This window comes from Equus przewalskii, chromosome 11 (assembly GCF_037783145.1).
Source record: "Equus przewalskii isolate Varuska chromosome 11, EquPr2, whole genome shotgun sequence".
NCBI lineage: Eukaryota > Metazoa > Chordata > Mammalia > Perissodactyla > Equidae > Equus > Equus przewalskii.
This window is the reverse complement of record NC_091841.1, coordinates 20,293,570-20,306,728: the sequence shown is the minus strand read 5'-3', so window position 1 is coordinate 20,306,728 and position 13,159 is coordinate 20,293,570. Positions and strand designations below refer to the sequence as shown.

Sequence of the window (13,159 nt, the reverse complement as noted above, 5' to 3'; positions counted from 1 at the left end):
AAAAACCAATGAAATCTAAATAAAATCTGAAGTTTAACACACAATATTATGCCCATCTAGGTTTCTTAGTTTCACAAATTCACCATGGTAACATAAGATTACACTCAAGGGAAAAATTAAACTAAAGTTTTGCTGGCTTCCTATAGCTGCTGTAACAAATTACCACAAACTTGGAAACTTAAAGAACACTTATTTATTCTTTCACCATCTGGAATCTAGAAGTCCAAAATCAGTTTCCCTAGACAAAAATCAGTGTGTTGGAAGAGCAATGATCCCTCCATAGGCTCTGAGGAAAAATCCATTTCTTGCCTTTTCCATCTTCTAGTGGTGGCTGGCATTCCATGGTTTGTGGTCACATCATGTCAGTCTCTGCTTCTAAGGTCACATTGCCCACTTCTCTTTTATCTGTGGTTCAATCTCTCTGGTTTCCTCTTATAAGTACACATGGAAGCGACTTTATGGTCCACACAGATAATCCCAGATGAAATCCTTAACTTAATCATATCTCTATAGTCCTTTTAGGCCATATAAATTAACATTGGAACGTTCCAGGAATTAGGATGACCTTTTGCAGGCCGTTATTCAGATGGCCAGAAGGTTACAGTGAACATTCTACACTGTTTTTTTTTTATAACTCTAAAATAATTCTAAAATTAAATAATTATTTAAAATACAAATTAGAAATGGTTCCAAGAGGAGAAACATCACCATAAAGGTAGAAGTGAATATTTGTGTTATATTACCCTGTCCCATAAGTACCAGAATGAGAATATTAGCATATTCAAGCATAATCTAACAAATATTAAAATATTGAGGCTTCTTATTGTATAGAGATAACAAATTAGATAAGGGTACACGTTTATGTGGGTAGTTTTTGTATAGTATAGCACTCCCTATATATAGAGGATATATAGAGAGTATATATATATATATGTAGAGAGAGAGAGAGAGAGGATCAAAACTAAAAGTATAAAGGTTGTGTATTATACTATCATATCGAATGTACATTATCTTTGTTGTTGACAGATACTGTCATGTTTATATTCCATATAAATACTTAGAATCATTTTAGTTAATTATATTTCATATGTATGAAGTAATTTTCAAATATAATGATACTAAACCTTTAAATAATCTCATATTTAATGTTTTTTTCTGATTTACTAAATAGTACTTATTTGAAGTGTTACTTGCCACTTAATGAGACATCACTTCTAAGTAAAAATAACGACCTTGTTTCAGATGATTCTCTTGATTATGGGATCCAGGAAATCATTGTGTCCAAACACTAGAGTGCAAGCACTGAGTAAGAATACAGATAAAAGTATTTCGGCAAAAGAGAATTAGCCATGCTTCTTGAAATGCACTATACCTATATCTAGAACTTTTATATTACGGATGATACACTATAGTCATCAATGGTTTAGAGATTCAACATATTGATACAGTTGGACTCAAAGTTTAATTATTTTATTCATTCATTTAACAATTATTTATTGAGAATCTACTATGAAATAGACACTCATTTATCTACTGAGGATCTTGTTGCAAACAAGACAGACAAAGCCACTGCTTTTATGGAGTTTAAATTCTAGTTGGTGAAGATAGATAATAAACAAGTGAACAAATAAATATACAATAGGTGATGGCTTATAAGTACTGTGAAGAATAACACAGACTGAAAGGACAGTGCACATGGTGAGTAAAGAGTGACTATTTTATAAAGGTGATCACAAAAGAAATCTATAATAAAGTAACATTTAAGTAATAACCTTAATGGAGTAAGGGAACATTCCACAAAGGGAAGAGTAAGTACAAATGCCTTGAGGCAGTAATGCGTTTGGAGTTTGTCAGATTGTGAAGAAATGGGAAGAACATCAGTGTGAACAAAGTAAGGTAAAAGAACAAGGTAGTAACAAAAGATAATTTAAATCAACAAAAGTCAACATGAAATACCAGCATTAACAATTTCAAAGCATTTCCAGAAGCAAAATGTACAACATTATTGGTTCTCAGTGAATTATTTAATAGTGTGAAAGTTAGTAGTAATATCTGAAGAAATTGAAAAATACTTTTATCCTTCCTCCATTTTTCTTATACTCTGGCTATATTATCCTTTTGAAAATTCTAATTTGAGCATGGTGGTTCTATCAAATGACTCAGTCAAAACAAATATTAATTCATTTAAGACGTTATATTTATATATCTCTCAATAAAATGTGCTCCTAAAAAGCACAATTTTATTTAATAGTATATCACTTTTATTATCAAATTAGGACTCTTAGAACAACATTCAACTAAAAAACAAAAAATCTTAGACATAAATTTATATTCTAATATATTGCAAATATGTAAATTATCATTGTTATTAAAATTAGCAACATTCCATTTAATTATGGCAAATTTCCCACTCCAATGAATATGTATCCTCTTGGGGCATATGGATGCACTTTGTTCATGGTCTCATTTGTGCCACTATTTTATGACTATTTGTATTGATGTGGTAGAAAAAAAATGCATGTAGAACAAGTGAATAAAGTAATATCCTTAATAAAGTTTTGACAAACAAGCCCCAAGGCATCTTAGGGATTTTTCTTTAGGTATATTTCTGGACATAATGTTTCCTTTTTTCAGGATGAGACTTTTTTTTTCCGCTGAGAAAGATTCACTCTGAGCTAACATTGGTTGCCAATCTTCCTCTTTTTTTTTCTTGAGGAAGATTAGCCCTGAGCTAACACCTGTGCCAATCTTCCCCTATTTTGTATGTAGATCACCGTCACATCACGGCAGAAGAATGATTTAGATCCACCCCGAGGATCCGAACCTGAGAATCGAGGCCACCGAAGCAAAGCACGTGAACTTAATCACTACACCATGAAGCCGGCCCTGACAAGAGACTTGAATAGATAAGAAAGTCACTGTGCAAACTTAATTTTACTGTGGCCGTAATGAAATTAGGTTACTTCACATTGTACAACATTAAAGTCACAATCCTAAAGACAATTTTGCCTCTGAAACAACCTTCATGAATGCAACCTTGACCTCCTTGTTCCTCAAACTATAGACCACAGGGTTGAGCATGGGGATGATCATACTATAGAATACAGATGCCATTTTGTCTGTGTCCATAGAATGACTGGAGCTGGGCTGTAAGTACATGAAGATAATAGTTCCATAGAAGATGGAGACTGCAGTGAAGTGGGAGGCACAGGTGGATAGAGCCTTCTGATATCCTGAAGCTGAGTGCATCTTTAGGATGGTGATAAATATGATTACATAGGATATCAAGATAACCAGGAGGGCAAAAAAGATGTTGAAGCTCACTACATAAACAAGAACCAGCTCACTCACATGCCTATCAGAGCAAGAGAGAACCATGACAGCTGGAATATCACAGAAAAAGTCATGGACCACATTGGACATACAGAAAGAAAGACTGAATGTGTCTCCAATGTGGATGGAGGCATTCAGGAAACCACAGATGTAGGAGCCAGTGGTCAGGCATGCACACACACCTGTTGTCATGGTGGTGGAATAATGTAGGGGTTTGCACACTGCTGCGTAGCGGTCATAGGCCATTGAGGCTAAGAGGTAATTTTCTACAGTGGCGAATGCTACAAAAAAGAACATCTGAGCAGCACATGCATTGTAGGAGATGACCTTGTCTACTGTAATAAAACCAGCCATGACTGTGGGAGTGACAGCTGAAGAGTAACACAAATCTACTAGAGACAAGTTACTGAGGAAAAAGTACACGGGAGTGTGGAGATGAGAGTTCAACAGAATCAACATGATAATCCCCAAATTCCCAATCAGAGTGATGATATAGATGAGGGTGAAAGTTATAAACAGTGGGAGCTGCAATTCTGGGGCATTGGTTAGTCCTAGGAGGATGAACTGTGTCACTTCTGTCCTGTTCTTCATCAATGTTGAGAATCAAAAAATGCTCTGTTTGTGAGAAGATAGAAACAGAGTGATACCAAAGAAAGCTAGATTGAAAAGTGTATATACAATAATAATTATTATTTCATTATGGCAATAACTTGTATTTCAAGACTCTCCAGGTAAAAATGGGCTTGATAACAGAACTTAGTGCATTAATTATGTATAAATTTACATACTGTTGAATCCGAGGGATCATCACGGATCATTTTTCCACAACTTTTCAAGTTTATAAATCTATAAACTGAGATATAGGAAATTAAATAAGTTGACCAATGGCTTGTCCAAAATGAATATATCTACCAATTCACTTTTCCCAAGCTAATAAAAGCATATTTACATGTTGCTGACCTGCCAGGGACTGCTGTTGACACTTTAAATGTATATTCATTACATCCTCTCAAGAACATTATGAGTTTGATTTGTTATTACATTCATTTAGATGATAATTCACAAGAGATTGAGTAAATTTTTCTAATTAAATTAGAATTAATTGACAAGCCATGCTTTGGACCAAAGTCAACCTTTGCATCCACATGGAATGTTTTCTAATGTTCTTAATTGTATTCAAATCAACTTGAATTTAGCTCAGTTTATAATTACTCATTGTCTCGATTGGTCCAAATTCAGAGTTTGGGGTTTTGCAGCGAAGTAACTGAGAGAAATGTGTGTAGTAGATGTGGTAGGATAACCGGAGCAGTGTGGACATGTGCAACCAACAGAGGCAATTCTGAAGAGAAGGCAAAGGATTTGGTATAGAGTTTGGGTTCTGGGATGAGGAGCATATCAGCCCTGCCATTTACTACCTATGAGTCATTAATCCTTACCTAACTCACCTGAACCTCAAGTTTCCGTCTATAAAATTAAGACAGTAAAGAGACCTGCTTTACAGTATTATTGTGAGAATTAAATAAGGTAATGTATTAAAAAAACAATAAACTCCTGGGTGTTTAGCATAGTCTGATGAGCTTTATTTATTTATTATTATTAGGATGGAATGATTGTCTCCATGTTGGTGTGGGCAAAATGAGTTGCACCCTGCAGGGCTTCTGGTGTGCATGAGTTTTGAAGTCTTAAAGACTTCCTCTTCAATTTGCCTTTTTTCACACACTAGAGTAACTTAGATTTTCTGTGCTCCCCAGTGTTTCTCACCTTTGCCCATGCAATTGACTGTTCCAGAAATTCCATGTGAGCATTCATTTGCTTAATTTCTCCCTTGAAATCCATATTTTAGCTTAAAAGAGTTCCTTTTTCTTAAACCCTTTCTCTCACTACTCTCATCTCTTAACAGAATCACAGAGATCAAGGGTTGAAAGTTGCTTGTTTGTGGGCTGTCTTTAGACTGTAGATCTGCTGTGGTGGCAAACACTGTGTTGCAAAATATTTTATTTGAATCTGCTCTTGTGTAGGAACAATATTTTAAATCTTTTTATTTAAATTGGAAGCCATTGGAAGGGTATCGGTCTTCTGCTAACTAGTGACATCTTCTTCCTAAAACTTTTCCAACTTCACTTTACAAGCCTATCCCATGAAGACATTATGTTTGCCAACCTTAACACACATGACCACTTTTAGCATATACTACATTTTATAACCAATACAGCTTCATATATAAATGTATGTGAGTGTGTGTGTGTGTGTGTGTGTATAAGGTAGGTTGTATTATTATTTCTACCTTATCACTAGGGAAATTGAGGATTTGAGAAGTTATTTGATTCTCTAAAATTCCACAGCAAGTATGAGAAAGAGTTAAGATTCAAGAGTTAAATCCACTTTCCATCTAATCAAAAGTCTATGCTTTTAGCCATTCATTGTCAACATGTGTAGATGTGCTAATAATAATAACCATGAAATTATACGGAGAAGTTTAAAATGCAATTTGGATCTTTTTGATTTATATTAGACACTTTTGTACTTTAAAGATCATTTCACTCCTCTTCTTTTTTTGTTGTTTTTTACCTCCAATGAGAGGCCAACATTTAGTGAACAAGATAAAACTGCCAGTTGATCAATCAGAGAATCATTTGTTAATTTTTTGCTCATATCTTTAGGAAAGCAGGATGATGCTTCATAACTATCAGTAAACTCCCTACTGATAGAAGTTTTGACATTTATACCCCAGCCTCACCTCGGTACTTTAGAAAAACATTGAAAATATCTATTTCTGTTCTCAAATAACTTTAAGTATAGCTGCCCCACTTCTTTTGCATAAATTAAACTCCACACTAAAAATGTTTAAGTAATAAAGATGCTTACCTGTATGCTGGGAGAGAAGGAACAGTCAATTCTGAATAGTGAATCTGAAATCAGAATATCAGTCAAATAATGCATAGATACTATTAGGGGAGCTCTCTCTCAGGTAGCTGTCAGAAAGTTCCAAGTTCCCTAAGGCAGGGAAAAATAGAGGAAAGGATAGTAACGTGGTTCAATTCCTGAACCTACCATACGTTCTCTCTGTGTCCTTAGAGGAGTCACCTACCTCCTTTTCGTTTGTAAAATGAATATAATGAAATCACCTTTGTTGTCCTAGAGGATATGTCTGGAATGAATATATCCACCAACTCACTTTTCTGAGCCTAGTAAAAGCTAATACTTTCATTTAGCTCATCTGCCAGGAACTTCTCTATATACTTTACATGTATATTCATTGATTCCTCTCAATAACACTAGGAGGTTGATTAATTATTATATTCACAACAATTATGAGGCACAAGGAATTGAAAAATTTATTCATGTTCAAACAATTAATAACTGGCAAGCCACACTTTGGAATCAAGCCAACCTTGAGACCAAGGCAGAATGGTTCATAACTATGTGCTGTTAATTTAATTTAAATAACATTGAATTTAACTCAGTTTACAATTTCTCATTGTCTCCATTGGTCCAAACTCAGTGTTTGGGTTTTGCAGTAAAGTAACTGGGAGATATATGCATAGTAGATGTATTGGGATAACTGGAGCAGAAGGGGCATGTATGACGAATAGAGAAAATTATGAGGGAAAAGCAAAGCATCAGGTATAAAACTTGGGCTCTAGGGTGAGGTGCATATAAGTCTTATCATTCACTACCTAGGAGTCATTGGTCCTACCGTACCTCCCCAAAACCTCATTTTTCCATCTGCCAAATGAAGACAGTAATGAGATCTATCTTAAGGTATTATTGTGAGGATTAAATAAGGTAATGCTTAAATAATAATGAATAAAAAGCTAGCGTTTAGCACAGCCAGATGAGTGCTAGTTATAAAACTATTATTAGGATGAAAAGATAGTCTTCATGTTTGTTTGGGAAAAATGGATGGATGGTGACATACAGGACCTAAAGTATGGATTAGTTCTGAAGTCTTAAAGTCTCTCTTCTCAATTTGTGTTTTCTCACACACTATGACCACTGAGATTTTTCCGTGCACTCCAGTGTTTCTTTGTCCATACTCACTCATGCCATATGATTGGCTGCTCCTAAAATTCCGCCTGAGCTATTCTTTTGCTTAATATCTTCCTTGAAATCTATATTTTAGCTTGAGCGAGTCTTTGTTAAAATCATTCTTTCTGTCATTACTATGATCCAATTGTTGAATCACAGAGATTAAAAATTGGAAGTTCCTAGTGTGGGGGCTAATTTTGGCCTGCAAACCACATGTTGTAAAATATGGTGTAGGGACAGTATTTTAGATTTTTTCATTTGAATTTGAAGATTTTGAAAAGGCAGCCATTCTCTGATAACTACCATTCCCCCTCTTCGTCTTGCTAGACCTTTCGCAACTTCATTTTATACCCCTAGCCCATGAAGATACTATGTTTGACAATCTTAATATGCATGACCATTTTTAGCATATATTATCTTCTACAGCCAGTGGTGTATATAGTGCTTTATATATAAATGATGTGTGCATGTGTGTGTGTGTGTGTGTGTGTGAGAGTACAAGGAGTTTACATTATATTATTATTTTACTATAAGAAATTGAAGGCTTGCGATGCTCTAAAATTGCACATCTACTATGAGGAAGGGTCAAGAATCAACATTAAATTCACTTCAACTTAATCAAAATCTGTTCTTTTAGCCACATCACTGTCAACTTTTGTAGATGTGCTATTAATAATAATCGTGAGATTATGGGGAAAGTGTTAAATGCAGTTCAGATATTGTTAATTCATTGAAGACCCTTTTGTCATTTAAAGAAAGAACATTACTCTTTTCTCTTTTCTCTTTTTTTGAACCTCCAATGAGAAACCAGCAGAGAGAGAACAAGATGTAATCATCTCTTATTTAATCAAAACATCACATATTTTATTTTTCTGTTCATTTTCTTTGGGAAAGCAGCATATTTCATAAGAATCACTAAAACCCACATTGATGGAAGTTTCGACATTCATATCCCAGTCTCTCTTCAGTACTATAGAAGAATGTTGAAAAAAATCTATTTCTGTGCTTAAATAACTCATAGTTGGTATAGCTGCCCCACTGCTTTTGCATAAATTACACTTTCCATTAAAAATGTTTATGGAACATAGGTGCTTACCTGTCTGCTGAAACAGAAAGAACAGTCGATCCTGAATAGTGAGTCTGAAATAAGAAATTCAGCCATGGAGTAATTAATAAGTACTGTTAGACAGGCTCTATCTCAGGTAGCAGTCAAGATGTTCAAAGGTCTCTGAGGCAGGGAAATATGGAAGGAAGAATATCAACATGGTTGAAGTCATGATTTTACATGCATTCTTTCTGTATCCTCAGAGAAGTCACTTACCTCCTCATTATTTGTAAAATAAACACAATAGAGTGGCTTTTCACATAACTCATGGCATGTGTCTATACATAGCAAATAAGGGAAAGTTTACAAAACATCTTACAAAGAAGTTATCATTTTAAAGTCTCTTGATGTTATTTTTGTCTTGGTTTGTTTTCTTTGGCCATGGTGGAAGGCTCACATCAAATCCTCAGGTTGGGAGAAAGCCTGTGTGTACTAAGGACTATTAACAGTTAGATGAATGCATGATGACCAAATGAGGTTGGCACGCAGTTTGGTCCCTTTAAAATGATGTCGCCTTGAGTTCTATTGGGACTTCAGATGCTAATTTCTGAGAACCCATGAGAGAATAATAGAGACATGGACTCCATGAATGTCCCCCTTGAGGACATTTATAGCTTCTCATTGCACTTTTCTAGGAAAGAAGCAATTAATCTGCCTAGGGGGACTAAGCTGGTTATTTTCATACTGCACACATGTTTTTTCGTATGACTTGTTTTATTTATTTTCTCATTTTCTAATTAATGTATATAAACATACAGTAACATTCATACTTTAATGTATAGTTCCAAGAATTGTCAAATTATGGTCTTGTGACTTTACCACAATCATCTGCACAAATTCAGCCAACTTTCTTTCCAGTAAACTTCTCCCACCCACTGTCCCTAGCAAACACTAAACTGTTTTTGTGCAAATAATTTGCCTTTAAAAGAAGAGCCTTAATTATAATTCTAGAATAAGCAGTCTTTGAGTCTGGTGTCTTTCACTTAGCATGATATGTTTGAGGTCCATCTATATTTACATTTATATTTACTGTTACTTGTATAATTGGGGAATATATTTTTATTGCAGAGTATTATACCATTACATGGACGTTATGGATTGTATTTCTTTTCCTTCTGTCTTTTTTTTTTTTTAAGGAAGATTAGCCCTGAGCTAACTGCTGGCAATCCTCCTCTTTTTGCTGAGGAAGATTGGCTCTGAGCTAACATCCGTGCCCATCTTCCTCTACTTTACATGTGGTTATATGTGGGATGCCTACCACAACACGGCGTGCCAAGTGGTGCCATGTCCGCACCTGGGATCCGAACCGGCAAACCCTGGGCCTCTGAAGCAGAAGGTGCACACTTAACTGCTGCGCCACCAGGCCAGCCCTGGATTGTATTTCTTATTCCATAGTTGAGGAACATTTGTGTTTGTTCTAGTGTTTGGTGATTACAAATAAAGCTGATGTACACTTTTGCCTAAAGATTTTTGTGTGAACATACGTTTTCATTTCATTTGGGTAGACACCTACCAGTTGGATTGTTTGCTCATATGGTAAGTATATGCTTATTTTAATAAGAAACTGCAAAACCATTTTCTGAAGTGGCTCTACCATTTTAAATTCCCACCAGCAATGAGTTCAAATAGTTTCACATCCTTACAGAGCTTGATATCTTAAAGTTTTTTTTTTTTTGCAGGAAAATTGGATTATAACATTGTATAGCTTTCAGATGTACATCATAATATATTTCGAATTCTGTGTAGATTACATCATATTCACCACCCAAAACCTAATTATAGTCTATCACCACACACATGAGAATAATCAACCTTTTGCCCTCCCGCCTCCCCCCCTTCCCCTATGGTAACCACCAATCCAATCTCTGTTGCTATGTGTTTGTTTGTCGTTTTTATCTTCTACTTATGAGGGAGATCATACGGTATTTGACTTTCTCCCTCTAACTTATTTCACTTAGCATAATACCCTCCAGGTCCATTCACGTTGTCATAAATGGCTGGATTTCATCATTTCTTATGGCTGAGTAGTATTCCATTATGTATATATACACCACATCTTCTTTATTCATTCATCCCCTGATCAGAACCTAGGTTGCTTCCAAGTCTTGGCTATTGTGAATATAGCTACACTGAACTTAGGGGTGCAGGTATCTTTATGCATTTGTGTTTTCAAGTTCTTTGGATAAATACCCAGCAGTGGAATAGGTGGATCATATGGTAGATCTATCCTTAATTTTCTGAGGATACCCCATACTACTTTCCATAGTGTCTGACCAGTTTGCACTCCCACCAGCCGTGTACGAGAGTTCCCTTCTCTTCACATGCTCTCCAACACTTGTTGTTTCCTGTCTTATTAATTATAGCCATTCTGACCAAAACGAGGTAATATTTCATGGTAGTTTTGATTTTCATTTCCCTGATACCTAATATAGTTGAGCATCTTTGCATATGCCTGTTGGCCATCTGTATATCTTCTTTGGAGAAATCTCTGTTCAGATCTTTTGCTCATTTTTAAATTGGGTTGTTGGTTTTTTGTTGTTGAGATGTATGAGTTCTTTGTATATTTTGGATATTAACCCTGATCGGATATATGTTTTGCAATTATCTTCTGCCAGTTGTTAGTCTTTTCATTTTGTTGGTGCTTTCCTTTTCTGTCCAAAAGCTTTTAGTTTGATGTAGTCCCATTTGTTGATTTTTTCTACTGTTTCCTTTGCCCAGAATAAAAGGGATCTAAATTGGAATAGAAGAAGTAAAACTGTCACTATTTGTAGTTGACAACATTTTATATGTAGAAAACCCTTAAAAAGCTACAAAAAACTTTTAGAAATAATAAATGAATACAGTCAAGTCGCAGGATACAAAATCAACATACAAAAATCGATTGTGTTTCTATACACTAACAACGAAGTAGCAGAAAGAGAAATTAATACAATCCCATTTACAAGTGCAACAAAAAGAATAAAATACCTAGGAATAAACTTGAAATATCTGTACACCGAAAACTGTAAATCATTGTTGAAAGAAATTGAAGAAGACACAAAGAAATGGAAAGATATTCCGTGCTCTTGGATTGGAAGAATTAACATAGTTAAAATGTGCATACTTCCTAAAGTAATCTATAGATTCAATGCAATCCCTGTCAAAGTTCCAACAACATTTTTTCACGGAAATAGAGCTAAGAATCCTAAAATTTATATGGAACAACAAAAGACCCCGAATAGCCAAAGGATTCGCGAGAAAAAAGAACAAAGCTGGAGGTATCACACTCCCTGATTTCAAAATGTACTACAAAGCCATAGTAACCAAAACAGTGTGGTACGGGCGCAAACACATAGATCAATGTAACAGAAATGAGATCCTAGAAATAAACCCACACATTTATGGACAGCTAATATTTGACAAGGGAGCCAAGAGCATACAATGGAGAAAGGAGAGTCTCTTCAATAAATGGTGTTGGGAAAACTGGACCGCCACATGCAAAAGAATGAAAGTAGACCATTCCCTTACACCATGCACAAAAATCAACTCAAAATGAATTAAAGACTTGAATGTAAGACCCCAAACCATGAAACTTCTAGAGGAAAAGATAGGCCGTATGCTCTTTGACATCAGTCTTAGCAGCATATTTTTTTTTGAAAGATTTTATTTTTTCCTTTCTATCCCCAAAGCCCCCCGGTACATAGTTGTATATTCTTCGTTGTGGGTCCTTCTAGTTGTGGTATGTGGGATGCTGCCTCAGCGTGGTCCGATGAGCAGTGCCATGTCCGCGCCCAGGATTCAAACTGACGAAACACTGGGCTGCCTGCAGCGGAGCGCGCGAACTTAACCACTCTGCCATGGGGCCAGCCCCTTAGCAGCATATTTTTAAGGAACATGTCTGACCAGGCAAGGGAAACAAAAGAAAAAATGAATAAATGAGACTACATCAAGCTACAAATCTTCTGCACAACAAAGGAAACCATCAACAAAACTAAAAGACAACCTAACAATTGAGAGAAGATATGTTAATGTTTTTAACAATTTAATTTTTATTTCATTATTATTTTTGCTTTTTCTCAAAGATATCTCAAGACATTTCTTAAGCAAATCTTTTTCATTAAACACCCACCTACCTTACCACCACAGTTTTGTCCTTGGAATATTTTTTCCAACAAATGAGATGGATCCATTTTTCCCTTTGCACACTCACCTCTAAGTCAACACTCCCAAGAAGTCTTATCACACCTTTATTAGAGCAGGCAAGTGTTGTGGTTACAAATGTGTCCTGTGCATTTGGGTTGCTTTGCCTAAAATTTGGGTGAGTGATTTAGCTTCAATAAACTTCAGCTTCCTTCTATAAGGAAGAAGATAATAAAATCATATCGTCCTCATAGGTTCATCAAGAAGGCCACAAAATGGCATAAACGCAAAGCTTAATGAGATGTCTAGCACATATCAGAAGTTCCATAAGGTTAAATATTAATATTTATTATTTTTAAGAACTAATATTCATAGGTCACAAATATAGTGGTGCTCACACAATCCATACATTTCCCCACTAGTGCCTGCTCCATTGCAGTTAGGCAGAAAATATGTGATAGTTCTAGATAATGAACTGTGGAAGAAATTGATATGTTGGTTGAAGAATATGCACTACCCTTCACTTGTCTCCTCTCTAGCCACAGTGATTTAGGAGGTATAATGTTACTACAG

At 35.5% G+C, this 13,159-nt stretch overlaps 1 protein-coding gene across 1 annotated transcript; it reads right to left on the bottom strand.

Moving 5' to 3' along the window:
- Positions 1-2,985: 2,985 nt before the first annotated feature.
- LOC103562033 (olfactory receptor 5B3-like) lies at positions 2,986-3,924 on the bottom strand. Its single transcript, XM_008536939.1, has one exon. It carries the CDS (start codon positions 3,922-3,924, stop codon positions 2,986-2,988), a length of 939 nt encoding a protein of 312 aa, XP_008535161.1.
- Between the last annotated feature and the right edge of the window lie 9,235 nt (positions 3,925-13,159).